General features: G+C 45.1%; 2 protein-coding genes across 2 annotated transcripts; both read right to left on the bottom strand.

The window, feature by feature from the left end:
* Positions 1-211: 211 nt before the first annotated feature.
* On the bottom strand, positions 212-19,194 carry LOC120993531. The gene is made up of 5 exons (XM_040422012.1): positions 19,081-19,194; positions 11,574-12,696; positions 2,145-2,148; positions 360-398; positions 212-255 (listed from the first exon to the last, which is right to left on the bottom strand). Exons 2-5 carry the CDS (start codon positions 12,486-12,488, stop codon positions 212-214), a joined length of 1,002 nt encoding a protein of 333 aa, XP_040277946.1. The 5' UTR covers positions 12,489-12,696; positions 19,081-19,194.
* On the bottom strand, positions 9,905-22,641 carry LOC120994384. Its single transcript, XM_040422904.1, has 2 exons — positions 22,637-22,641; positions 9,905-11,065 (listed from the first exon to the last, which is right to left on the bottom strand). The coding sequence occupies exon 2, from the start codon at positions 10,980-10,982 to the stop codon at positions 10,071-10,073; it is 912 nt and encodes a 303-aa protein (XP_040278838.1). The 5' UTR covers positions 10,983-11,065; positions 22,637-22,641; the 3' UTR covers positions 9,905-10,070.
* Between the last annotated feature and the right edge of the window lie 1,723 nt (positions 22,642-24,364).

Genomic DNA, 24,364 nt, shown 5'->3' with positions numbered 1-24,364 from the left:
ACGTGTCTTTGTATTGATTGCTTGTGAGAATCTCAACAATATGGAGAATGTTGGGTGAGTAATTTCATTTTTTTTCTTTTTCGACCATCATTTTGGAGAATAAATCAGACCCGGCTTTTAGTTCTTGATAGCTGAAGAAAGAATGTTTGATGAATGGCAGCTTTCATAGTCAACCAAATGATACCATGCAAGCAGCACATCGCACAATAGTTCAATCCAACCAAGAGAAAACATTTTTATTTTTCTCTTTTGGATCTTATAGGCAAGAAAATAACAATGATTTACACTGCAATTCTGCTCTATTTGTGCACGACTATGATCAGCCACCCCAGGTAAGCTGCAACATTTAGTAGTCTGACATCCACCTCCAGTCTCATAAGAGCAGTGGTCTATTACCTGTGGTCCTACAAGTACATCTTCCAGCATGCTCTGACCTTTGCATTCTGTCAGTACATGCTGGGTGTTGTAGTTGTACAATGTGTCATGAGTTGTGGTAACTAAAAAATACAATTCCCAGAGTGGACTGCTCTGTCCTAGAAATATATTGAACCACCATGAATGCTCTCAGACATATACTATCGTATGTCAACACTAAATACTGTGAAGAACAGACCCCAAAATTAGTTCAAACCCCAAATCCTAAAATGTATTTACACCTGTAAAGCTAGGTCTTAGTTGGTTCTTCCTCTTTAATTCTGAACAAATGTAAATGGTTAGAGATGTCTGATACTTGGTAGCATTTCTGCAGTATGAGGAAACTGTGCATGATTACTGACATTTAAGTGGGGCCAGGAGACTAGAAAACATTTAGCTTTATAGCGAAAAGCATTGAAGAAATCATCAGGGTAAGATGTCTTGCTAACATCACCTCTCTTTGTATCATATGGGCGTCGGCCAAGTGCCATGTTGGGTGATGTTTTAAGTGGAGCTGGCCCATCTGTTTGAAGGCTCTCGGTGACTATTACTTACTTTATCTTTGTATATCTTTGTGTATATATCTTTTATTATAGTTTAATAAACTCTTTTTGCACCTAAGTCGTGTTAAGTCTATTTTTTTCCCCGAACTTCAGATCCCATGATAGCAATACCCCATTCAAGACCCAGACTAGACCCCAACATTAATTAGGACTTCAGACCAGACTCCAATGTTGACCAGACAGACAACTCTAAGGCTACTTTCACATCTTAGTTTTTGCTGGATCCGGCAGGGGTCAGCAAAAATGCTTCCGTTAGGATAATACAACCGGATGCATCTGTTATGAACAGATTCGGTTGTAATATCTCTAAAATAGCCATGACGGATTCGGCACTAAAACCATTGTGAGTCAATGGGCGTAGGATCTGTTTTCTTTTGAGCCCGAGAAAACAGATCCGGCACCATTGACTTACATGGTGTTTCATGCCAGATCCGTCTTGCTTTGCATTCCCATGCCGGACAGAAAAACACTGCTTGCAGTTGATCGGTGTGGTGGTCCAACATGCAGGACCTCCACAAATCAGCTGTTCCCAGCTGTTTTCTCTGCTTTTCCTAGGCCGAGTGAAGATACATTCATGTGTCACATGGCTTAGGAGCAACTCAGCCCTATTCAAGAAAATGGGGCTGGGTGCAATATGAAGCACAGCCGCTATATAATGTACAGTGCTGTGCTTGGTAAGCTGCTAGAAGGCTTCTGTGTTCACAGGAGCTTTGATGCCTTTTCAAACAGCTGATTGGTGGGGGTCCCGGGTGTTGTCCCAGTGTGAACACTGTCTCCCTAACAGGCACCAACTCGTTCTCCTTCTGGCTTACAATGGTTTCAGTAACTCCATCCTCACAACTACTGCGCCCACTCTTTTCAGTCATGGTATGTCCTTCTTTAAGAAACACAGTATTGCACACAAGCTCTCACACAGCTTTGTTTTCATGGAGCAAGCTGGTTGGTCTTGGTCACTGACAATTTTAAAGTCCTTGGCTGCTATCAGAATGTACAGGCTAGATGGCTTTTTTTTAACCCTCAGCTCCAAACGCAACTTGTTTACAGTACTTAGCTGCATCTTGGCCCTATCTAGGCCCTGAGATGGTGCACCTCTATGGATAGTGCCACCACCTCCACTGCTAGCTAGCTACACACATTAACATGCAGCGTCTTTTGGCTCATATTCAGTCTCAGACACTCCTGCATCTGACTGTGAGGCATGCCTTCACTTCTAATTATCTTGTCACAGGACATCACTATGGCTTGTGGACCTGCATAATTACATCATGAGACCAAAAGGTCCTATGTGTTCTGTCCCCACATGAAGGCGAATGAAGGTGTAACTGATAATGACTGTGTGACTGTCCTACCTTCGTATCCAAGCAGTGGAGCAGACCGGACCTGCAGATGCTCAGGTTAGATGGACCCAGACGTAGACACGAGGATGCAATCAAACGTTGGTTTATTTGACCCAAGGCAGCGACATACGGTGATGCAATACAGTAATGCAGTAGCAGAGTAGATGCTGTCATGTGGATGTCTTTCTTGAGGCTGACTGCTGGTCAAAAACTGATGCCTTCACAAGCCAAGGTGTGTGTCTCCAGTCACACAGGAATGCAGCACTGAAAAAATGGCTGAAGGAAGTGACAAGGACCAAGGCAGCTAAAACCACGCCCAGCAGAGAAAAACTTTAATAACAAGAACAAGGCGTGCAGCATACGAATTCCGGCCAGCAGATGACAGCAGAGAACAATACATTGAAACAACATAGGAAAAGAAGAGATAATAATATAGTGTATGAATTAAATTTGAAAGAACAGCACACTCCCTGTCTGAAATTCACTTCGGGGATTTCACTACGACGAATGTCCATAAAATATAAAACAACCTGTAAAAAGAACATGTTAGAATGCAAAACATAGTTTAGTCCTGTTTTCCAACTCGGAATGGAGAAGATCTGCAAAGTTAGATACAGTTATGTTCAGCTAGCAGGGACGTTCTCGATGGGTAATATTAAAATGAGTTTGTTAATTGGTCTTGAGAACGTTTTAAGCTCGCACTTCCTGAAGATCTTCAACTCCACCTTCCAGACCTTGCCATCCTTGCTAGGGCAAACCTTTGAAATTAGTCCGATAGGCTAGTCAATCCTTTCGGTTTGTTGCTCTTTCATCAATACGAGGTCTCCTTCCTTCAAGTTTGGTTTGTGGTGTTGCCATTTTCTTCTTCCTTGAAGAACACTGAGGTACTTCTTTCGCCACCTGTTCCAGAAGTAATCTGCTAGGTATTGTACACGTTTCCAGTGTTTTTTTATAGATGTTAGCATGAGTAAATTCTCCACTAGGTATTAGCATACTCTCAGTTTTTTGGGTAAGTAGAATAGCCGGAGTCAGTATGGCTGGTGTTTCAGGATCCATAGACACTGGCACAAGGGGTCTTGAATTGATAATGGCCGAAACTTCAGCGAGAAGGGTGACTAGAGTCTCATGTGTGAGTCTAGACGAGTTTACATCCATCAACATAGAATTTAAGATGTTGCGTGAGATGCCGATCATTCTCTCCCAGGAGCCCCGCATGTGGGAACTATGAGGAGGATTGAAAATCCAGGTGCAACCTTTTTCCGCCAACTGATCTTGAATGGACTTGGTGTCGATGTTAAGTTCTCTACAGGCTCCGATGAAGTTGCTTCCCTGGTCAGACCTCATTTTTTTACTGGTCCTCTGATTGCGAAGAACTGTCTTAAGGCATTAATAATGCTGCATGTGTCCATAGATTCTATTACCTTTATGTGAACTGCTCGCACACTCATGCAAGTAAATAGGACAGCCTAACGCTTACTGTTTGCGTGACCGCAGCGGGTCCTGCGTGCGGACACCATCCATGGCCCAAAGACAACTAGGCCAACATAGTTGAAAGGCGGCTCTGTACATAGTCTATCCGCAGGCAAGTCGGCCATTTGTTGGTGTAGTTGTTTTCCTCTTGCTTTACGAGAGTGCTCACATTGATGCAGTACTTGGGCCACACGTTTTTTCATACCTATAATCCAAAGGCCTGCAGACCGTAATTTGCCCTCAGTAATTTGCCTGCCTTGGTGTTCGGCCCTTTTGTGGTAGTGTCGGATTAGCAAGACGGTGATATGATGTTTGCAGGGGATGATGAGAGGATTTTGTTCTGTAATTCCCAGGTGGGCTTGATTCAAACGACCACCAACTCTCAGCAAGCCAAAACTGTTGATAACTGGATTTAAGTTGCCAAGAGGACTTTTTAAAGGAATCTGCTGTTTGTTGTACAAGCACTTCCATTCTATGTTGAAATTTTCCTGCTGGACGTGATGTATTATGAGGTACTCACTATGAGAAATGTTCTCAGCAGAGAAGGGTTTATGGCAGGCATGCCAACCATGACAATCTTTATCTTCGTGAGTATTATGATAACATCTTGCAATGTGCACTAACCTTGCAATAGTTCTGACGAGTCTCATCCAACTGGAGAAACATTCAAAGCGCTGACAACCGAAGCTGGCGGTTTGCTTTGTTCCAGTGACTAATGCACTAACTTCAGCGCGGATTTATGGATCATTATCCGGATCCTGGATGTTGAAAGCTTCCTGTACACATTTGTCCGCCTCTCCAAGCAGAAACTCTGGACCTGTAAGCCAAGTAGAGTTAGTAAAGGAACCTATAGACATAGGCCTAGTGGCGTGATCTGCTGGATTAAGTTCGGATGATACATAGTGCCATTGTTCAGGTTTGGAGGACCTCCTGATTCTCTCTATGCGGTTACTAACGTACACATAAAATCGCTTGGTCTGATTGTGGATGTAACCTTAAACGACCTTACTGTCGGTGTAATACTGGACTTCAGCTATGTCGACACTCAGTTCTTGTTGTATGAAATCCGCAATCTCCACTGCCAACACAGTCCCACAAGTTCCAGTCTGTGAATAGTATGATCGGGCTTGGGGGCTAACTTAGCCTTACCAAAGACGAATCCAACGTGATTTTGGTTGTTGGGTTCTGTCACCTTCAGATAGGCAACCGCTGCGATGGCCTCCGTGGAGGCGTCCGAGAACACGTGGAGTTCTTTCTTTATGCTAGAGGAAAGTGAGGTTTTAATATAGCATCTTGGGATGTGGATCTCATCCAAGGCACACAAGGATCGCTTCCAGGCTTCCCATTTTTGCTCTTTCTCGAAGGGAAGTGGGGTATCCCAATCCTTGACTGTTTCAGAAAACTGTCTCAGTAGAGAATTACCTTGTATGGTGATGGGCGCTACAAATCCCAGCGGATCAAATAAGCTGTTTACCACTGATAGGACACCTCGTTTTGTGAATGGCTTGTTGTCATGCCCCACTCTGACGATGTGCGGAGGTCGGCCAGGATTGCAGCACGAGTTTAGTGTTTGTTTTGGAGTCGTGCTGGATCCGCCCCTCATCAGGTGCACTGGGTGGAGTCATTAGTTTAAATAGCTCCTCAGCTCAGTGCCCTGAGCGGATTATACTGTTCATTATTGTCTGGAAAGTTTGGAAGGAAGGTTGGCTGTTTGTTCCTGCTCTCAGCAGATAAGTGTCTTTTCTTGTTTGGTTGTTTATGTCATCTTACCCATCCAGGTTCTGTGCGAGCTGGCAGCTCCTTTCTCCCCACTTCACAATCTCAGGGAGTTCAGGGTTCTGTTAGTATAGGCTGGTGGACACAGCAAATCTACTATCAAGGTTTGTCTGTGGGCTGAGCATTGCAGGGAAAGAGGTCAGGGATAAATTAGGAGGTGACCCTTCCCCTGCCTCTCGTCCAGAGCCTGTCATGCCCCACTTTGACGATGTGCGGAGGTCAGCCAGGATAGCAGCACGAGTTTAATGTTGTTTTGGAGCCGTGCTGGATCCGCCTCTCATCAGGTGCACTGGGTGGGGTCTTTAGTTTAAATAGCACACTGCCCAGTGTCCTGAGTGGATTATACAGTTCATTCTGGTCTGGGAAGCTTGGAGGGAAGGTTGGCTGTCAGTTCCTGCTCTCTGAGATAAGTGTCATTTCTAGTTCGGTTGTTTGTGTCTTCTATTCCATCCAGGTTCTGTGCGAGCAGACTGCTCCTATCTCCCCACTTCACCATCTTAGGGAGTTCAGGGTTTTGTTAGCCCAGGCTGGAGGACACTAGCACACCTACCTTTAAGGTCTGCTGTGGGCTGAGCAGTGCAGGGAAAGAGGTCAGGGATAAGCTAGGAGGTGACCCTGTCTCTCGTCCAGAGCCTGGTTGGTGTGTTATTGTTTGTACTAAGTGTACGTCCGCCCTGACATTATAATCCACCATACTGTGACGGCCATTGCTCAGCGCTTTTTGTGATGGCGTCAATTGATGCACTGGTTGACCGCATGCAGGGTTTATCCCTAGAGGTTGCGGATCTGCGTAGTTCGGTCACACAGTGTCAGAGGGTGCTGGCAGCAGGTACAGGTCAAATTGTTGGGGAGCCTAAAGTCGCTCTTCCTGAGAAATTTGCAGAGGGTACTGATGATTTTTTCCGCTTCAAAGAGTCATGTAAGTTGTACTTTAGATTGTGCCCATTTTCTTCAGGTAATGAAGATCAGAGGGTGGGTATCATCAGTTCTTTGCTTAAAGGGGACGCGCAATCCTGGGCTTTTTCTCTGCCGCCCGGTTCTCCGGCCCTCCGGTCGGTGGAGGAATTTCTTGAAGCCCTGGGATTGATTTACGATGACCCAGATCGAGTTTCGATGGCGGAGTCGAGATTACGTAACTTACTACAGGGTAAACATACTGCTGAGGTTTATTGCACTGAGTTTAGGAGGTGGGCTACTGAGTCGAGGTGGAACGACCCCGCGTTACGTAGTCAGTTTTGTCAGGGGTTATCTGAAAGGTTGAAAGATGCCCTGGCTTTTCATGATTACCCAGATACTTTGGAGAATGCGATGTCTTTGGCTATACGTTTGGATAGACGTATCAGAGAAAGGTGTAAGGGTCCCTCTGTGCAGGGGATTCCTCCCGCGTGCGGTTTTGTTTCACCAGCTGCCCAGGGTGATATTGCTTGTTACTCTGGGGTAGGAGAGGAACCCATGCAGCTAGGTCAGATTACTGGCCATTCTGATAGTAGAAACTTTCGAAAAGTGCACAATCTATGTTTCTATTGTGGGAAGAAGGGTCATTTTATTTTTTCTTGTCCTTATGTTAAACCACAGGTAGAAGAGAAAAAGAAAAAAGAAAAAAAAACTCCCCTCACACCTGGTGGTAGTCGACCGTTTCAGTAAAATGGCTCACTTTATACCACTTACGAGTCTGCCTAACGCTAAGACTCTTGCGCAAATCTTTGTGGATAATATTGTGAAATTGCACGGTATTCCTTCGGATGTGGTCTCTGATAGGGGCACGCAGTTTGTCTCCAGGTTTTGGAGGGCGTTCTGCTCTCGGCTTGGCATTCAACTTTCTTTCTCGTCGGCTTTTCATCCACAGTCGAATGGTCAGACGGAGCGTACCAATCAAAACCTGGAGACCTACTTGAGGTGCTTTGTGGCTGAGAATCAGGAGGACTGGTCCTCATTCTTGTCCTTAGCAGAATTTGCGTTGAATAACCGTAGGCAGGAGTCCACGGGTAAGTCGCCATTTTTGGGCGCATACGGTTTCCATCCCCAGTTTGGTACCTTCTCTGGGTCTGGTTCCTCTGGGATGCCAGAGGAGGAGAGATTCTCTTCTGCCTTGTCCTCTATCTGGCGGAGGATTCAAGGGAATTTGGAGAAGATGGGTGAGAGGTATAAACGAATGGCTGACAGGAGACGTGTGACTGGTCCGGACCTGTGTGTGGGTGATCTGGTGTGGTTGTCCACTAAGAATATCAAGTTGAGAGTGCCATCTTGGAAGCTGGGTCCAAGATTTGTGGGTCCGTATAAGATTTCTGCGGTGATCAATCCGGTGGCGTTTCGGCTGGATCTTCCGCAGACTTGGAGGATCCATGATGTCTTTCACAGGTCTTTGCTAAAAAAGTATGTTAAACCGGTGGTACCATCGCCATTGCCTCCTCCTCCTGTTCTAGTCGAGGGAAACTTGGAGTTCGAGATCTCCAAGATTCTCGACTCGAGAGTTCTTCGGGGCTCCCTCCAGTACCTGGTGCACTGGAGGGGATACGGTCCTGAGGAGAGGATGTGGGTTCCGGCATCTGATGTCAACGCCAGCCGACTGGTGAGGGCCTTTCATAGGTCCCATCCGGATAAGGTTGGTCCAGGGTGTCCTGAGGTCACCCGTAGAAGGGGGGGTACTGTCATGCCCCACTTTGACGATGTGCGGAGGTCAGCCAGGATAGCAGCACGAGTTTAATGTTGTTTTGGAGCCGTGCTGGATCCGCCTCTCATCAGGTGCACTGGGTGGGGTCTTTAGTTTAAATAGCACACTGCCCAGTGTCCTGAGTGGATTATACAGTTCATTCTGGTCTGGGAAGCTTGGAGGGAAGGTTGGCTGTCAGTTCCTGCTCTCTGAGATAAGTGTCATTTCTAGTTCGGTTGTTTGTGTCTTCTATTCCATCCAGGTTCTGTGCGAGCAGACTGCTCCTATCTCCCCACTTCACCATCTTAGGGAGTTCAGGGTTTTGTTAGCCCAGGCTGGAGGACACTAGCACACCTACCTTTAAGGTCTGCTGTGGGCTGAGCAATGCAGGGAAAGAGGTCAGGGATAAGCTAGGAGGTGACCCTGTCTCTCGTCCAGAGCCTGGTTGGTGTGTTATTGTTTGTACTAAGTGTACGTCCACCGTGACAGAGCCTGGTTGGTGTGTTATTTGTTTAACTGTGCACGTCCGCCGTGACATTATAATCCGCCATACTGTGACCGCCATTTCTCAGTGTTTATGTGATGGCGTCAATTGATGCACTGGTTGACCGCATGCAGGATTTGTCCCTGGAGGTTGCGGATCTACGTAGTACGGTCACACAGTGTCAGAGGGTGTTGGCTTCAGGTACAGGTCAAATTGTTGGGGAGCCTAAAGTCGCTCTTCCGGAGAAATTTGCAGGGGGTGCGGATGATTTTTTCAGTTTCAAGGAATCATGTAAGTTGTACTTTCGATTGTGCCCATTTTCATCAGGTAATGAGGATCAGAGGGTGGGTGTCGTCATGTCTTTGCTGAAAGGGGACGCGCAATCCTGGGCTTTTTCCCTGCCGCCCGGTTCTCTGGCTCTCCGGTCGGTGGAGGAATTTTTTAAAGCCCTGGGATTGATTTACGATGACCCAGATCGAGTTTCGATGGCAGAGTCAAAATTACGTAACTTACTACAGGGTAAACATACTGCTGAGGTTTACTGCACAGAGTTTAGGAGGTGGGCTACTGAGTCAGGGTGGAACGACCCCGCGTTACGTAGCCAGTTTTGTCAGGGGTTATCTGAAAGGTTGAAGGATGCTCTGGCTTTTCATGAATACCCAGATACTTTGTGAAAGGGCCCCTGGTTTGTCTGTGGGTGAATCTCCGGCCGGGCAACCACTAAAGACCAATACACGTTGATAGGTTTAAAATGGTTGTCACTTTATTAGACATCGTGGACAATTTATAGATGCAAACCACAAGATTATCATATACCTCCCCTAAGCTTAATCCAATCAGGTAACGAATTTATTAATCTCACCTCTATACAACCTTAGTAAAAAAGTCATGATAATTTCCTAGAAACAAGATACATATGTGATGCATTTATAATTCTTGGAATTAAGATATCTAACCATAATCTTTGTTGACTTTAGCTTTGTTCAGATATTTCGCGGAATTATCTTCGTTTATTTTGTACCAACATATACCTGATAAAAAATGTCCTTCACTAATCTAAACCAGAGGTGAACGTCAAGATATAAAATGCTTATATACATAACCCGTATCAATGTAAAATCTATCTGTTTGCTAAAGCCTGCATATCTCTTTCTAGCCATGCGGTTTTAAGCTACCGACCTCTATTTCCTGTTTAGCTTTTGTTACTAGACTTGCTGTCATAAGAGTATAAAATATTTCCTTTAAAGAAGAACTCTGCATATTTAATACAAGCATATAAGGCTGAATTATTACATATATATGTGAACGTGTGTGGATATAGACATAATTTCCTTACAATCCCCTCTTTGATCATATGGAATTCCCATTCCATGTGATCACTCCTTATACCACACACCAATTCTCGGTATCTTTCTCAGGGTACTTCCCTTTTTAAGGGTGACATATTCACCTGATTCTTCTGGTGGTTTCTTATGCTTTATCAATTGAGAGGTTTTTCCCACTCCCCATATTGTGAACTTTATTAGACAATATATAAGGAGTAAAAATACCAAAGTCATTAAAATAACAATGCCTGCTTTTCTGAAAAAGTTGAAAATTCCGGAGAAGATACCTCCTGTCCAATCTCCTATCAAGTCAAAAGGGTTCCATGACCCAGGCATATTATGTAATTCCCCTTGTAATCTTTCCCTTTCCTCTTGATGACTGTTGATTATATCATAGTAATCTGGTACCTCAATGTCCCTTGTCTCTTTGGTGAAGTTAGAGAAATAAATGCAACAGATTTGTTTGTTTTCTGTTTGATCACACAGTCCAGTGACTGCCATCATTAGTCTCTCCTGTCTCTGCCTAATCACTTCCTGTTCCATCCTTATTTTTCTCATTTCCTCATTTATCATCCCCAGGTCTTTTGTGGTGATATTAACCCAGTTCTCGACTAATTCCTGGAAGGCATCTACTCTTACTAGGGCCATTGCAGTTCCTGTTGGACCTAAGATGCTCATGTAAAACTTTTCCCATGTGCTCGTCAGTGCCCTCTTTTTCCTGTGTGTGTTATGGAACATGAGCACCCCATGGGCTGGTCCCATCCGTACTTCTTTTCCTGATTGAGCACTCATGTATGGGAAGAGTTGGACCATAGTGCACCAACCTCTTGAACTAGTATCTTTAGGAAAAGGGATTGTAGTATGGCACCATAACCCACAACACACTATCCAGCCCTTTGGTAGACGAGGTGCTGGAATATCACTGAAGGTATTTTGCCCACTTCTTAGCCCCATTAAACACATCCATTGAACTATGTTAATAGGGTCAGTACTTCCATACTTAATGTCCGTTTTGTTTATTTGCTTCAACCAAGAAGTTAATGGGCCTTGATTGACCTGGGGCTTATAGGATGGACATTCTGTAAGATTGTACTGAAACATTCTTTCTATTCTTTCATCGGCATCGGCAATGGCGACTGTATTGAGCCCTTTTATGTCTACTGTTTGATTTGTAATATAGCTTTCTATGTCCAACAGTGTGAAGTTAACGTCTGTATTTGCACAGAATTTAGCATTAGCAAAATATTTCACATCCCTAGAATAATAATGACCATTTAAAAAACAAAAGTTTGGAGACTCGGAATACCCTTGTATTAAGAATGGTTTGTTAGTTGTTGTGATTTGTACTGTCTCTAGATCTGTTATGTCGATCAGGGAAAGAAGGCGCACAGGTTTTGCTAGCATTGGATAAATGTGTTCCCCTGAATGCATGTGTGAACAAACCCAACAGTTTCCTTTTCCCTCTGACTGTTGTTTACCAAATTCATGCATTAGCAGGAAATGATGTGGCACATTACTTGGGTCTGGCCAGTTTAATGATTCTACGTTATCTATTTTGAAGGTTGTCTCGGAGAGGAGACTTCTCTTCTGAGTTCCTTGTCCCTTTAATTCCTGTATTTTCCTCCTAGTGGCTTTGTCACTTGGATTGGGTGATAGACATAGGGAACTATTCTTTGGGGACGCCCTGATAATTAGGATTATAGCGTCTAGTTTACATACCCCTTCTTTCTTCTGCTCATGCCAACCTATAACTCTATCTAACATTGATTGTGACAATTTATTTCCTCTTTTAGTACAACAGGTGATTTTCTCTTTTTTGTAATTGGGCCTATTAAATATAGATATAGATCTTTTTGTTCTCTCATGTAAGGTTTCATTCACTTGTATCGGTGTGTCTGTCATAACTACTTTCACAGTTATCACTACTAGACTATAAAGAATTGCGAGGGTACATATAATTGCCAAAAAGTTCAACAGGGGTAATGGACACTTAATAATCCCGATCCTGCGACTTGTTTTTGCTTCAGTGTCTATATCAACAGTATGAGTTTCTTTTTCCTCTGTTTCTTCAAGAAAAGATGTTGTAGAACAAGGAGACTGGGGTGGCCTGGGGAGTTCTCTTTTAGGGGGTTTTTCCTTGACAACCCTGCTCCTGTCACCCCATGTCAGTACCCTTCGGAAGAAGAAAGGGTTTATCCATTGTCTCCCACCATCTGACAGTTTCATTCTCTGAATCATCTGCTTACTAAACGGTTCAGGAAAGTTCTGATCTTTTAAGTCATCAGTTTCTAGTTCATTGGTATACTCCCTGAACATAAATTCTTCCTCATACAAGTCCAGCATAGTCTTTGGATCCTTTGGACTAAGTGGTTTTGGATAGCCTCTTAGCCATCGCTCATATCTACTTTGCAGGCTCGGGGGTATGATCAAAGCCATTTCTTTTGTAGGCATCTTGTCCGGAAGACTCATGTTTGTCCGGGGAATTTCTTGAGGACTCCTTCTGGCGTCTTCTTGAGCCGGCTGGCGTGTATCCACTGTGGACTCTGGTCAGTAAGGACAGCCGTTCGAGCCACTCTTAGAACCTCAAATGGACCTTGGTAAATTGGACCAGTCTTGTGGCGGGCAGCTAGTTGTTTCACCAGAACTTTGTCTCCGGGCAAGAACGGATGAGTTGGATCTGTGGAAAGAGGAGGAAAGGTGACAGCAACCTTATCATAATTTTCCGAGAGTATACCTACCAAGTGTTTCACGTACTGTTCCTGTAAGGCAAAAATGTTACTGTCAGTATCCGATTCTTCACGGGTATTAGGGGGTCGACCGAATAACACTTCATAAGGCGACAACCCTGTTTGTTTATTTGGTGTCGTTCTTATTTGGTAGAGAATGGCGGGTAGAAATTTCAGCCAATCTTTCAATGTTCCTGAAGTAGCCTTTTTTAACCTATCCTTAATGGTTCTGTTCATTCTTTCTACTACTCCAGCGCTTTGGGGATGGTAGACTATGTTGAGTTTCCACTGGAAACCCAAAATCTTTGTCAGTTCTTGTATTAGTTTGGATTGGAAAGCAGGTCCCTGATCTGAATGAATTACCCGAGGGAGTCCATACAGCGAAATCCATTGATTTATCAATGCCCTAGCTGTCACACCAGCTGTTTCTCCTGAAGTAGGTATGGCTACACACCATCCAGAGAACCTACAGACTATGACAAGCAGATATCTTATATTCCCGGGTTGCTTTGGCATGTGTGTGTAATCTATCTGCAAATCTTGCAGAGGGCCTGTAGGTGGTGGTAAATTCCCATGTCTTCCGTGTGCTTTCCCTTGAACATTATTCTGTGCACAAGTCATGCATGAGTCGACCAGATCGTCTATCAATCTCTGCAATTGGTGTGTACAGAACAGTGACTTGTAATGTTCTGAGATGTACTGTTTTCCTAAATGTCCTGGACCATGAAGATAAGATATTAGAAGTGGTGCTGATGCAGTAGGAACCCCCAATATCCGATCTTTTGTCCACATACCTGTACCTGTCGTCTGCAGTCCCTGAGATTTCCAGTACTTGATGTCCTCACTGGTGGACTGTTTCTGAAGTTGATATACTACTGACTCCCAGTTTTCACTTTCAAAGTCTGTCATGAATAATAACTTACTTTCCCTTCTCGTGTCTCTCTTGGCTGCCATTTTTGCTGCTCTGTCTGCTAGGTTGTTTCCCATAGCTTGATAATCTCCTTTTGCAGAGTGTCCTTTCACTTTTATCACACTTATGGCTTCTGGTAATTGAATTGCATGTAGCAAGTGATCTATGTATTTCTGATTTGCTACCTTCTTCCCGTCCGCTGAGATATACCCCCTATTTTTCCATATTACTGCATAATCATGCACTGTTCCAAATGCATAGCTACTATCAGTATAAATATTCACTTTGTGTCCTGCGAATATTTCACAGGCTCTTGTGAGCGCTACCAACTCAGCTTGTTGTGCTGAAGTTGTGACAATTGGTTCAGCTTCTATCACTTGATTTGGGAGCATGACTACTGCGTAACCTGTTTGGTATGTCCTGTCATCTGGTCTTGTGCATGATCCATCCACAAAAACATCTATACTGCCAGTCTGTGGTGTGTCCTTTAAATCCTCCCTAGGTGTTGTGCATGACAAGATTATTTCATCACATCTGTGTTCAGTTATTGGGTCTACTTGTTCGTCAGAACCTTCACGCTTAAGTCTCAAAAGTGTATGCAACAATCTTATCACTGGTGAGGTGTCTGGACATGTCTTTATCAACAGGTTTGCCGTACTGAGTAATATGGTCTCATATCCGGACAGTCTCTGAGCTGTCATGTGTTGTGTGGTCATGTTTTGAAGGAGGGACAAGACTGTATGAGTGGTGAAAAGTTCCATTGTATTTCCATGGACTATCTTAGTAGCATCCTTCACTGACATAGCCGCGGCTGCTAATGCTTGGAGACAGTGAGGCATTCCAAGAACTACAGGAGGTAATTTTTTCGATAAGTATGAAACTGGCCTGTTTCTCCCCCCATGTGTCTGTGTCAAAACCGCTGCATAGGTTTCTCCAGATACCACGCAGTATAATTGGAATGGCTTTCCATAATCTGCCAGGGCCAAGTCTGGGGCTTGGGTCAGGGACCGAATCAATCTCTCAAAGGCTTCTACTCTGTCCTCTGTCCACTCCACTACCTTTGGTGCTTCTGTGAGTGTAGTTTTTCTTAGGATTGAATCCCAATGGGAGCAATCGGGAATCCACTGCCTACAATACACTATTGACCCTAAAAGGGACAGCATTGTAGCTTTGTCCCTCGGCCTGCTTAGGGAGGTCACTGCCTTGACTCTAGCGGGTGAGATCTTTCTCTCTCCTGCCTCTATTATGCACCCCAGATACTCTACCTGGGTACTTGCATATTGGAATTTCTTCTTCGAGGCCAGGTGTCCTTTGCTTGCCAAGTGGTCTAATAAACTCCCTGAATCTATTTCGCAGGCTTCTAACTCCGAATTGGAGAGTAAAAGGTCGTCTGTGTACTGTATTAAGGTGGATCCCCTCTTTGGTTCCCAATCTTCCAATGTAGCCTTTAATACAATAGAAAAGGCTGCTGGGCTATCCCCAAAACCTTGAGGGAGACGGGTCCACGTCACCTGACCATTATCAGCCCACTGAAAAGCAAAAAGATTTTGTGCATCCCAAGCCACTGGTATGGAAAAGAACGCATTACTGAGGTCAACTACAGTGTAATATCTGGATCCCGCAGGAATGGCCCCGAACACAGCTGTAAGATCCGCCACCAAGGGGGGAAGTGGGATAATTGCCTTGTTTACCTTCCTTAGATCCTGTACCAGCCGCCATGTGCCATTAGCCTTTTTTACGGGATTTATCGGGGAATTCCAGGGACTGACAATTTTCCTAAGAATTCCCATCTGCAAGTATTTCTCAATTTGTGGCTTTATACCCTCTAACTTTTCCTCACTCAATGGGTATTGTTTTTGAAAGGTTGGCATAACCCCCTCCTTCAAACAGGGCCGGTAGGGCTCACAGTTAATCCTCCCTGCCGAGTCTTTACATTTTGCCCAAATTGGATGATTTTCCAGGGACATTGGTATGCTTAAAAAGAACCCATTCATGTCATGTCTCTTTGGGTTTGTCAGGTCACATTTCATTGAGGTTGCTGTCAGTCTGCCCTTTTTGTCAAAGACCAATGAAATCTGTAATGCTGCCATTAAATCCCTTCCTAATAGGCAAACGGGGCACTCTAGTAGGACTGCAAAAGACATGTGCGTCACTAGTTCCCCCGTAAGAGTACAAACCGGGAGCGGTGCTGTCACCTTATGTATCACTGTCGTCCCATTTATACCCATAGAACTTCCTTCGGTGCATTTATCATTAATGAAGTCTATTTTGTTTACACTTGAAGTCGTTGCTCCGGTGTCAAGCAATAACTTAACTTTAATACCATCAATTTGCAGTAGTACTTGTGGTAAGACTTGCCAATCAGTTGGAACAAAATGCATAATGAAGGATGGGACTTGTTCTGGGCACCCCTAGTAGTAATTGTTCCCCCGTGGGGACGGGTACTGTTCATGCTCAGACCACCTCTGTAAGTCTGATTGCAAATTGGGTTGTCTACTCCCCCCATCCTTTGCTGGCCAGTGTATGTTAATACGATCTCCCTGGGATTGTCTTCTTGTCATATCTTGCTGTCTTTCCTGTTGTCTGGGCCCCCCTCGGTAGTCAGAGGCGCCTCTCCCTCTGTATTCTCTCCTATCTTCATCTCTTACCTTTGGACATTCTCGCCTCCAGTGACCTAGACTCCCACAAATGAAACAGCCCTGTCTCTGATTTCTTTCTACTCTTCCCAGGTAATCTGCCTGGCCCCTACTTCTCGGACCTCTTCTATTATTCCTTCCCCGGGGGAAACTTGACATCATCATGTAATTGCTTTCCCCACCTGACAATATAGACTCCTGTTGTATGTCCTGCTGCACTAACAATGGAAATACTCCTCCCTTTTGATTGAAAACACCAGAAGCCGAGCGTTTTGCTATGTCATCCATAAATTCTGTCACTGTTTGAGTAAGCCATTCGTTATTGACTAATTTTATTAGCTGTGTCGTCTTAGGGTCCCCATTTGTCATACATGTAGTCTTGAACAATTCAGGTGAATTCATTCCTGTACTACTGTAGAGATCCAACAGTCTCTTACAGAAACTATAAAAATCCTCTTTCGGCTCTTGTTTTGTATTTTGCATTGTGTGTAAACCTGAATCCCCTTTGTATCTTTTCATCCATTCTACTCCTATCTTATCCCAAAACTTCTTCCAAACCTTGGGGCTATCTCTGTCTCCTGCATCCCTAACTTCTTTTTCTGATGCCTTCATTACCTTTCCTGGATCAATTTGAGAGCCAGTGTCTGGGTCTATGGCTGAAAGTATTATCTGAATATCCTCCAAAGTTAAATGGCTCCCTGCGGTATATTTCTGCAGAAACATAGCTGCTGCTCTAGGGTCCTTTTTTGGATTGGGGCACATATCTTTCAGTTCCTTCATTAATCCTAAAGGAAGAGGGATATGGACTTCAGTGCTACCCACAGTAATCATGGGAAGCCGCAGTTGTGTGCCTTCCCTATCCCCTTCCTTATCCCCTTCCTCAGGTATTAGAGTGAGTTTGGAAAATTCATCTGCTAGGGGTTGGATTATTCCAGGTATTCTAGGACTGGAGGTTGCCAGGGGAATTCCCTGTTCTAAACTGTCCGCTTCTATCTGTGTTTCAATTCCTGTTGTCCTCCTATCGTACTCTTCCTGAGCCCTGGTTTCCCAGTCCTTCTTCACCCTCCAGTACTCCTGTCTTAGTTTTCCTATCTCGGTCAGCAGCTGGTTTTTTTTGTTAGTTGCAGCTCTGGTTCTGCCACACTCTCCTCCCAAAATGCCCTTTAATTCATCTATCTGTTCCTCACTAGGAAGGTCTGTATCATCTGGGTCCTCTTGATCATATATGACGGGAAAGACATCCTGAAGGGGAAGTTGTTTAATGTAGACTATGTCTCTCCTTAGTTTATCCCTCAGTTGAATCAGCTCCTGTACATAACTGCCCATGCTTTCTCTATATTCAATTCTTTTTTCCTTAGCCTGTTTGACTTGTGGAGTTACATCTGCTTGCTCCATAAGTGCTGCTGCCACTATAACTGCAGTACTCAAAAGGGAATCTCTATCCCCCAAATCTGGGTACAGTCCGGTTCTCTTTTGTTTCTCACCAGAAAATAATAATAATTCCGGTGCGGTTGCTTGTTCTGGACAGGGGACCTTATCATAAGGGACTTGTAGCATGCTTTCTGTAGAGACAGCTGGGAGTATTGCCTTTTGTGGTTCTAATACCGTCACATCATATGCCGGTGGCTTTTCTGGCAAGGCGGGCAGAATTTCTGACCATGGGACTTCTTCCTTTCTACTAATTGTCTCTCTATTTTGTTTTAGGTATATGTGATGGGTTGGTGGAAATCTCTTTCTATATTCTTTTAATGCCTTCTCCCATTTTTTAAAACATGTTTTCATATAATCTTCATCCCAGGCACCAACGGGATAGTTATATTTTGGGTGCAGCCCCACCATTTTTTTAACCTCTTCCCAGTCACTTTCATTGCGGGGACCGACATCGCTGATCTGCGTAATACGCAGTTGCTGACTGCGGTCACAGATATTTACCCAAAATGGATCAGTTACACTAATCCCACAGGTGCCTGATACAAAATGTAGCGGTGTGGGTCTGGTCTCTGGCTCACCATCCAGATCCTTTCCCACGTCGTTACCCATAATGTATAATGAAATCGACAATGAACTCTATACATATATTTTCAAGCAGCAAACAATGAAGCGGAAATAGCAGCAAATAGCAGGAAGTAATTGTGTTAGTATTGTTATGTTGAGAATCAATTAAGTCAGCACAATCAGATTTTCCACTAGCACAATATTCTTATAACACGTGTAAAAATATCTTATATGGGCAACACCATTTACGAACTTAATAGACTGCAGTATTCAATGTCACTTTCCAAGTTTTAACTGTACAGTTATGTTTAATAAACAATTCACTCCACAGACAATCCTAGTGAGTTAGAAACCAACATCTGCATTCAGATGTATGCGTTTCCCTCACCCCTTTTTTTTTTTCCATATGTATTCCTTTTCCTTATACATATATTCCGGGTACCTTGTTTCACATATTTCCAGAGTTATCCTTTAACTCAATAAACCGTCAAATGAGAGACTAATCCCATTTGAAAAATCCCTGCCAACGTTCGAAGAGACTAGTTCTGCATTCGAAAAATTCCCTGCCATCAATATGATGTATGTTCCTGGAACAACATCCCCTGCCAACCACTGTGCCTATAGGAGACGCCGCTCCTATCAGGATACGCAGAACACTGAGTGCTGCCTCGTGTCTGTCCCACAGTCCTATGAACACTAAACTAACCTGCCATCCAGTATACATCAGACATTCACCGTATCCAGGAGAGAAACATTCCAACCAACATAAATAGTGGCAGAAATTATTTACTCACCTGGATAGTCAGTGAACCATCCTCTGCTACCAATTGAAAGGGCCCCTGGTTTGTCTGTGGGTGAATCTCCGGCCGGGCAACCACTAAAGACCAATACACGTTGATAGGTTTAAAATGGTTGTCACTTTATTAGACATCGTGGACAATTTATAGATGCAAACCACAAGATTATCATATACCTCCCCTAAGCTTAATCCAATCAGGTAACGAATTTATTAATCTCACCTCTATACAACCTTAGTAAAAAAGTCATGATAATTTCCTAGAAACAAGATACATATGTGATGCATTTATAATTCTTGGAATTAAGATATCTAACCATAATCTTTGTTGACTTTAGCTTTGTTCAGATATTTCGCGGAATTATCTTCGTTTATTTTGTACCAACATATACCTGATAAAAAATGTCCTTCACTAATCTAAACCAGAGGTGAACGTCAAGATATAAAATGCTTATATACATAACCCGTATCAATGTAAAATCTATCTGTTTGCTAAAGCCTGCATATCTCTTTCTAGCCATGCGGTTTTAAGCTACCGACCTCTATTTCCTGTTTAGCTTTTGTTACTAGACTTGCTGTCATAAGAGTATAAAATATTTCCTTTAAAGAAGAACTCTGCATATTTAATACAAGCATATAAGGCTGAATTATTACATATATATGTGAACGTGTGTGGATATAGACATAATTTCCTTACACTTTGGAAAATGCAATGTCTTTGGCGATACGTTTGGATAGACGTATCAGAGAGAGGTGTATGGGTCCCTCTGTGCAGGGGATTCCTCCCGCGTGTGGTTTTGTTCCACCAGCTGCCCAGGGAGATATTGCTTGTTATTCTGGCCTAGGAGAGGAACCCATGCAGTTAGGTCAGATATCTTTCCATTCGGATAGTAGAGACTTTCGTAAAGCGCACAATTTATGTTTCTTTTGTGGAAAGAGGGGTCATTTTGTTTTTTCTTGTCCGTATGTTGAACCACAGGGGAGAGTGATAAAGAAAAAAGAAAAAGAAAAAAAAACCTCCTTCACACTTGGTAGTATGAATGGTGTGGTAGAGCAGACTGGTATGCAAGTTCCCTGCAGTTCCCGTTTTCTCCTTTCAGCTATGGTGGCGCTAGAGTCTCGAAATGTGTTTGTTGATGTTTTTCTTGATTGTGGTGCTGGGGTAAATTTAATTGACTTTCTGTTTCTTGAGGGTTTGGGACTAAGTATTTGCACGTTAGAGAATGAGATTCGTGTTTTTGCCATTGATTCTTCCCCTCTTTCTCAAGGGAGCCTTACTCATGATGTTCATGATATTCATTTAAGGGTGGGTGATTCACATGCTGAGATCATTTCCTGTTTCGTCATGAAGGATTTGCCAGCTCCAATAGTTTTGGGGTTGCCATGGTTGTCTAAACATAACCCAATTGGCAGGCAAGACAAATCATTGGTTGGAGCAAGTTTTGTTCGGATAATTGTCTTGTCACATCTATTTCTGAAGTGTCCGTTACGGCCTTGCCTCAGTATCTCTCAGATTTTTCGGATGTGTTTGCGGAGGGTGCGGCTCAGGAATTGCCCCCTCATCGTGACTATGATTGTCCTGTGAATCTCATTCCGGGGGCTAAGTTGCCTAAGTCTCGGATCTACAACCTCTCTCAACCCGAGAGAGAGGTCATGCGAAAGTATGTCGCCGAGAGTTTGGCAAAGGGTCATATTAGACCATCTAAGTCTCCAGTGGCTGTAGGTTTGTTCTTCGTGAAGAAGAAAGATGGATCACTGAGACCGTGTTTGGATTTCCGGGAGCTGAATAGTATTACAGTCCGGGATCCATATCCCCTGCCTTTGATCTCTGATCTTTTTGATCAGATTGTTGGAGCCAAGGTGTTCTCCAAGTTGGATTTGAGAGGAGCATACAATCTGATCAGGATCAACGAGGGGGATGAGTGGAAAACGGCTTTCAATACGCACAAGGGTCATTTTGAGAACCTGGTAATGCCTTTTGGGTTGACGAATGCGCCAGCGGTATTTCAGCGATTCGTCAATGATATTTTTCATCATTTGGTGGGGAGGTTCGTAGTAGTCTACCTTGATGACATTTTAATTTATTCTCCTGATCTGAAGACCCATCAGGATCATGTGAGACAGGTTTTGACGATCCTTCGGGAGAATAAATTATACGCCAAATTGGAGAAATGTTTGTTTGCGGTGCAAGAGCTTCCATTTTTGGGATACATGCTTTCTGATTCTGGTTTTCGTATGGACCCCGAAAAGGTCCGGGCGGTTCTGGAGTGGGACCGACCAGAGAATCAGAAAGCTTTGATGCGATTTTTGGGGTTTACGAATTATTATAGAAAAATTTTTTTGAATTATTCCACGCTAGTCAAACCTCTTACTGATATGACCAAGAAGGGCACCGATGTCTCTGTCTGGTCGGATGAGGCATTGCAGGCCTTTTCGGCTATTAAGGAGCGTTTTGCGTCTGCTCCCATTCTGGTGCAGCCGGATGTGTCTCAGCCGTTCGTGGTCGAGGTTGATGCATCAGAGGTGGGGGTTGGGGCGGTGCTTTCGCAGGGTCCTTCTCCTGGCATGTGGGTCCCGTGTGCCTTCTTCTCCAGGAAGCTCTCGGTCGCCGAGAGGAATTATGATGTTGGAGATAGGGAGTTGTTGGCGATCAAGTTGGCCTTTGAAGAATGGCGTCACTGGTTAGAGGGGGCTTCTCACCCTGTTACTGTGTATACAGACCATAAGAATTTGGCTTACCTGCAATCTGCCAAGCGTCTGAACCCTAGACAGGCCAGATGGTCATTGTTTTTTACCAGGTTCAATTTCGTGGTTACCTTTCGCCCAGGGGTCAAGAACGTCAAGGCAGATGCCTTGTCTCGCAGCTTCCCTGGGGGAGGTGATTCAGAAGATCCAGCGCCGATTTTGGCGGATGGAGTGGTGGTCTCCGCTCTGTACCCTGAATTAGAGATGAAGGTGTTGGGATCTCAGGAGGGGGCTCCTGGTTCGTGTCCCCCAGGGAGGTTGTTTGTTCTTGAGGGCCTACGATACAAGGTGTTCAAGGAACATCACGATACTGTTCTCGCTGGACATCCTGGTGGTAAGTGCACCTGTGATCTGGTGTCCCGGAGGTTCTGGTGGCCAGGTTTGCGTAAGAGTATTGAGAATTACGTGACAGCTTGTGAAACCTGCGCTCGGTCTAAGGTTGCTCATACTCGACCGCCTGGTTCACTTCTTCCATTGTCTATTCCATCTCGTCCTTGGACACATTTGTCCATGGACTTTATTACAGACCTACCGAGTTCCTCCGGGAGAACAGTGATTTTGGTGGTAGTCGATCGTTTCAGTAAAATGGCTCATTTTATACCACTAACAAGTCTGCCTAACGCTAAGACTCTTGCGCAGATTTTTGTGGATAATATTGTTAAATTGCACGGTATTCCTTCGGATATTGTCTCTGATAGGGGCACGCAGTTTGTCTCCAGGTTTTGGAGGGCGTTCTGCTCTCGACTTGGCATTCAACTTTCTTTTTCGTCGGCTTTTCATCCACAGTCGAATGGTCAGACGGAGCGTACCAATCAAAACCTGGAGACCTACTTGAGGTGTTTTGTGGCTGAGAATCAGGAGGACTGGTCCTCATTCTTGCCCTTAGCAGAATTTGCATTGAATAACCGTAGGCAGGAGTCCACGGGTAAGTCGCCATTTTTTGGCGCATACGGTTTCCATCCTCAGTTTGGTACCTTTTCTGGGTCTGGTTCCTCCGGGATGCCAGAGGAGGAGAGATTCTCTTCTGCTTTATCCTCTATCTGGCGGAGGATTCAAGGGAATTTGGAGAGGATGGGAGAGAGGTATAAACGAATGGCTGACAGGAGACGTGTGACTGGTCCGGACCTGTGTGTGGGTGATTTGGTGTGGTTGTTTACTAGGAATATCAAGTTGAGAATATCATCTTGGAAACTGGGTCCAAGATTTGTTGGTCCATATAAGATTTCTGCTGTGATCAATCCTGTGGCATTTCGACTTGATCTGCCGCAGACTTGGAGGATCCACGATGTCTTCCACAAGTCTTTACTAAAAAAAATATGTTAAACCGGTGGTACCATCGCCATTGCCTCCTGCTCCTGTTCTGGTCGAGGGAAACTTGGAGTTCGAGATCTCCAGGATTCTCGACTCGAGAGTTCTGCGGGGTTCCCTCCAGTACCTGGTTCACTGGAGGGGATACGGTCCTGAGGAGAAGATGTGGGTTCCGGCGTCGGAGGTCAACGCCAGCCGACTGGTGAGGGCTTTTCATAGGTCCCATCCGGATAAGGTTGGTCCGGGGTGTCCGGAGGTCACCCATAGAAGGGGGGGTACTGTCATGCCCAGGGCCGGCGCCACCACCCGGCAAACCCGGGCAAGTGCCGGGGCCCCCTGCTCCTGGGGGGGCCCACTGTGCCCGCTCACTCATGCAGCTGTGTCCTGCCTGTTCCGAATTCTAGGGCAGCTTACCCCAGCAATGCAGACAATTTTCGCCATGTGCACTGCTGGGGTAAGCGGCCCCAGAACTCAGAACAGGGTAGATGGAGTTGTTTCGGTAGATGATCGATCCTATGCTAGAATGTAGTTGTTAGAAGGAGTTATGTGACATCACTGGTCACATGCTCCTTCATGGTCACATGACAAACCCTGACGGCAGCAGCAGCAGCAGCTTGTGGAAGGAGGATGGGCTGTGTTTGCCTGCAAGAGGCAGAGAGTCAGGCCGGACTGGAGCGCAGCGGTGGGGGAGGACGCGCATGAAGAGGCCTGGCAGTGAAGGACAGGTGAGGAAAGGGTTAGTTGTTGTGGGGGCGGGTTAGGAGAAGAGGCGCGAGTTGCCAGGGCGGCGGGGGGCGTGGCCAGAGCGGAGACGGAGGAGGAAGGCGGAAGTAAGGACAGTGTGGCCAGGGGAGCGAAACGAGCAGGACGGACCTCAGGATGTCGGCGCCGGTGATGTCTGTGGAAGAGATGCTGGAGAGGTTGCGGCGAGAGGCGGAGGTGAGGGGGCCTGGCTGGCTGCAGGAGCAGGTGGGCGCCTGCATAGTTTCTCCTGCTCCTGTGGTTACCCCCATTGCTAGGGCTGCCCGGCCGTGGCGGAGTATACCGCCGGCGCGCCTAAGCCCTGAAATCACCCCCCGGGCCCGGCGCCGAATAGGGAGCCCCCTGCGGACCCTCGGCGGCGGAGAGCGGCCGCTCAGCCTTCCGCGAGCCGCTCTCGCCGTGGGAGGAATCCCGATTCTCGGCGGGGCCCTGAGAGGAGCGGGACGCCCCTTCCCCCGTTCCCTGCG

This window comes from Bufo bufo, chromosome 3, assembly GCF_905171765.1.
Source record: "Bufo bufo chromosome 3, aBufBuf1.1, whole genome shotgun sequence".
In the NCBI taxonomy this organism is placed as follows: Eukaryota; Metazoa; Chordata; class Amphibia; order Anura; family Bufonidae; genus Bufo; species Bufo bufo.
The sequence above is the reverse complement of the archived record's forward strand: the minus strand, read 5'-3'. Positions and strand labels throughout refer to the sequence as shown.